The sequence below is a fragment of the Limulus polyphemus genome, unplaced genomic scaffold, assembly GCF_000517525.1.
Source record: "Limulus polyphemus unplaced genomic scaffold, Limulus_polyphemus-2.1.2 Scaffold2527, whole genome shotgun sequence".
In the NCBI taxonomy this organism is placed as follows: domain Eukaryota; kingdom Metazoa; phylum Arthropoda; class Merostomata; order Xiphosura; family Limulidae; genus Limulus; species Limulus polyphemus.
In genome coordinates, this window is record NW_013668137.1 from 80,907 (window position 1) to 85,623 (window position 4,717).

Sequence of the window (4,717 nt, forward strand, 5' to 3'; positions counted from 1 at the left end):
TAGTTTTGAGTATAGAAGGTAAAGTTATTTTTATTTTTAACATGAAAATTACTTTGCACATGGACTATTCAAAACAAATACTCGATATATTCATGGACAAATCTTCATTATATCTTATTAAAAGTACTTTGCTATAAAATATGATTTTTTATATGTGAAAGACATATAATATTAACTGAAATACTGCCAAATTATGTGAAGATACACACACTATATTGAAAGATAAAAGTATTATATCTATAAAGACTTTAAACGAGTACAAAGAGGTCACACGGTCAGTCAAATTGACTGAGTCTGTGTTGAGAGAGTTAATATTTGACAATATTAGTATACACAGACTTTTGCTTAAGTGAAGCATTCTGTGAAACAGATCATAATGGAATTGTAATTTTTCATGTTATAAAAACTAAACTAACAACCCTCGTAGATCTAAAAAATATTCATAAAATAAGCTAAAGAATTATAATGCCTTTCTTAAAAGACAGTGATAACAGCATTTTAAGAGTAATAACTGAAATCAAGTCAATAACTTGTTTTACACAAACTTCTATATTACACCTTCATTACTTTAAAACTAACTATATTTTTAATTGCTAATTGTTGCAATTTGGATTTTGATGAAAACACTAATACAGTTATTACTGGCATATTAAGTACTGAAATATTATATCTTTCTTTACATCTTCGTTTAATGGTTGGTTACATGCAATGAAAATAGCAGGAAGCTTGGAGAAAGATACATAAGTGTAAAAGACTCTTACAAGTTTGTTGGTTTTATATATTTCTTTATATCTTCTTTTAATGGCTGGTTACTTGTTAGGATAAGAATGGTAAAGTTATAAAAAGATATACAAGTTTGTTAGTCTTCAAATTACAGAAACTGATCACTACGAGTAGGATCCACTTATTGCAACATAGAGTAATTCTATTTTTTGCAAGGTGGTATTTTAAAAAAAAAATCTATTTTAACAACAGTGGTAGTTTAGTATACAGTTTAGCAGTTAAAAAAAAACTTTATACAAATCCAACATAAAGCAATTGACTCTCTCTCTACATGGTCAGTCAATTCGACTGACCACAACCATTTTGTACTTGTTATAGTTTCCATACTATAACCTTTATAATAGAAAGTGTATCTTCACAATATTTGGCAGACTTTTAGTACACATTACAAGTCTTTTGTATACAAAAAATCAGTACTTTTGCTAAAGATTTGCCTGTGAATATATGTATATATACCCTTTTTTTACTAGTCTGAGTGCAAAGTGATTTCCATGTTAAAATTAGAAATACTTTTGTTCTTGTCAAAAGTTTCAAATTTTGTTTGTGTAATCTCTAAAACCTCCTAAATAAATTTCAGTAAAACTTTATAGTTTATGTTATTTTCTATACCCTAACTCAATACAAGGTTAGTCAATATGGCCAACCTCGTAGCCACCTTAAAAAAAAAAAGATTACTCCTTTTATCTTTCTAGAATGATTTCAAATTGTAACATGAAACTATATTTGTCTATCCTAAATAGCTTTAAACTCGCAACAGTATACATCTATTTATACTTACGAGAATACCTCATGAAAATTCTTTTATTATACTATTATTATATATTTTACCTAATCAACTTAATTAACCTAAAAAGTTTCCTATTTTTACATTTTATTTACTTTTATGACAATAAATAATGATTACACATGAAAAACAAGAAATAAAGTACTTATCTGGTTTTCTTTTTTTTTGCTGTTGATGGCACTTAAAGCTACTTTTTTTTATAGAAATGGTCGTACTGTACTAAATAATTTGTATTTAATTAAATAATGCACCAGAAAACACAGAATAATAACATGCAAAAAGTAGATAAGAGTCCCATAACTATTACAATTTTTCTGGCTTTTTAACGATGCAATAAGAGCCACTAAAATACACCCAAGTTCATCTATACATTTCCCATGAGAATAAAGTTTCAACTGAAATCAAAATTGACAATTCTCTGTACAAAAACAATGTCATTTGATACAGTAAAGCACTGGCTTCTTATTGGTTATAAATGATATAGTATTGAATGTCACAGACAATTATTGGCAATTTCTGAAAGAGAGGATGTGATAGGTGGGTGTGACAAGAGGGGTCTGATGGCTCTGTAACCAAATAAGACTGAAGGCTATAAAAATTATGATTTGCCTGAGCAGCAACAACATTACAATGAGTAATTTACTTTAAACTTTGTACCTCTTGGAGGGGTGGTAAATAAATTAGAGAAGAGGGGATTCCTAGAGAGAAAATGTCACAATTCTCACATTCTAGGGGAAATCCATGATTTTTTTATAATATTGCCTTATAAAATTAAAAACATAAAACTAATATACTAACATATGGATTATTAGCTACATTTTTATGGTATATCATGAAAAGAAATTAGTTTAATTAAATTTTGAATGTAACTCACTAAAATCTTGTGACATGTGCAGAAAAAGATGCCAGTGGAGAGAAGGTTATTGCAGTTTCAGCATACTAGTTATATGTAACATGAAATAATTATTACACTAAGAAGGAGAATATTATATTTAACAAGTGATTGAAAAAAAGTTCAGTTTTATTTTTTATCTTCCTACTACATAAGCTGAAGCAGCATTACCAACAACTCCTGACCAACTGTTGGTTACAGCTTGGTGACGGTAGAGCTTGAGGGTTATGGGGTACAACTCCAGCTCCGGAACGTCACTGTTCGAGGGTTGAATTACCTATACATGAAGCAAAATATCTTGCAATTTATAAAATAAGACTCACACTGATATATATATATATATATATTGTGGTCAATCTAACAGCTTTTTTTTAACTTTTTGCACATAAAATATATATCCCAGAAATGTCTCAAATTAACTAACTGAAAAAATTGTAATATAATATTCGAAATACCTAGGGAACAGCAGTAAATGTGGAGCATTCCAAAACTAATCTCTTAAGTAAGACAGAACTACATACAGCTGCCTGTCATTCACTGAATTACAGAAGGAAAAAAAATTGAAAAACTGAAAATGAATACACAATATTATAATGTGATACATATCATAAATAGCTTGTTAATAACATAATAGTTATAGTGATATAATACTATCATACCTGTCTGGGTAGTGCAGGAGAACCACCAAACCACTGGGAAAGTGCCCGCCATATTGCCTCAGGCACTAATTCAAAGTCTCTGCCACGAGTTAAAATGGCATTTGTTCTTAACTTGCCCCCCTCAGATGTCAGAATGATGGTCTGTACAATAATAATACTCTTTTTATATAAACATTCACATTATGTTGAAACAAGACATCTTTTAGCATTGTAATATTGTGACTTGGAAAACAAAAATAAGTTGACAAAAATTACAGCATCTGTTTCATTATTCTTAAATAATAACAACAACAAACAACTCATACTACAAAGAGTAAATACCAAAATATATACCGCAAACTTTAAAGACTGTATATAACCAAATTTTAGATTTAAAACTAAAAGACATGAGAACAATGATATTTTCTACATATTGCACACTTGTATTAGAAATTAGAGTTAACTAAGTGGTACAAGAAAAGGCTTTAATTAAATATTTACTAACTTCTACATTATTTTAACATTAAAAGATGTGATAATGGCATATTGCATGCAAACCTACAGCAGAAACCAGAATATATTGTCAATAAAGCATTAAATATTTTACAGAAAGCTAAATAAGGAATGGACCACTGTTCATAATGACTGTTAATTCAAATTTGAGACTAGTTAGGCCAACAATCGCGAACAAATGTAATATGTCGCACATATTCACCTTATTTGATAACATCCTCAGAATAACCCCAGTAAAATAAAAGAAACAGGAACAAAGTTCGTATCTATCTGCTTCCATCTAAGGGGGGTTACTGCAAGGCATCTCAAGCAAAGTCTCATCTAGATTGGTCAGAGTGTAGAGGAACAGTAGGCCAAAGACCTTAATTCAGTAAAATGTTTTGAACTTTGACCAATGTAAAATTGTAAGAAAGACACAAAACTCAATTTTGTCTTTTACAATTTGTTAGGGCTATTGCAAGTTATCGTTTTGCAAAGACTTTCTAGATTGGCCATAATTTAAAGGAATGGCAGGCCCAAAGCCCTTTACTAAGCAAAATTTTTACCTTTGAACCTGGTAAAAATCAAAATGGATACACAAAACTCACATCTGTCTGATTTAGTCCGTGATAGTTTTTGCAAGATATTTTTGTGTTATGTCTCACTTGGACTGATTGGAATATAAAGGAACTGCAGGTCAAAATATGTTTTTGTAATGGAACAATGGCCTAAATAAAAAAATTAATATGGTGTCTTGGAGTACTGGACCAAGGAATATGTCCTCCATGTTACAAGAAGATCAGTATAAATGAAAAAAAATAATACTGTTGGCTTTAAGTCTTTTAAATACCCTTGTACTCTGTATTTTTCATAAAATATTGGAGATTTTCTGATGGTAAATTGACAAACAAATGTTATGAGCTTGTTTTCTACTTTTGAAGTTTCCTTACCTATTTTACAAGCCATTTACAGTATTATACTTTTAAATAGAAACTTTCTTGAAGGTTCTGAGATGAATTTTCAATGCTAGTTTGAGACACTTATACTGTGAAGTGGGATCTTACTTTTAACACATATATAAAGTACATTTATATAATTCTTATACTGTAAAGTGGGATCTTACTTTTG

The 4,717-nt window shown here is 29.5% G+C and overlaps 1 protein-coding gene across 1 annotated transcript in view; it reads right to left on the reverse strand.

The window, feature by feature from the left end:
- LOC106467205 (ubiquitin carboxyl-terminal hydrolase 32-like) overlaps window positions 1–4,717 on the reverse strand; it is a 129,109-nt gene that overhangs the window by 59,556 nt on the left and 64,836 nt on the right. Inside the window, exons 15-16 of the mRNA XM_022395332.1 lie at window positions 3,119–3,259; window positions 2,631–2,736 (exon numbers count right to left, since the gene is read on the reverse strand). Of these exons, the coding sequence (XP_022251040.1) occupies window positions 2,631–2,736; window positions 3,119–3,259 (247 nt within the window). The remainder of the gene's footprint in view (window positions 1–2,630; window positions 2,737–3,118; window positions 3,260–4,717) is intronic.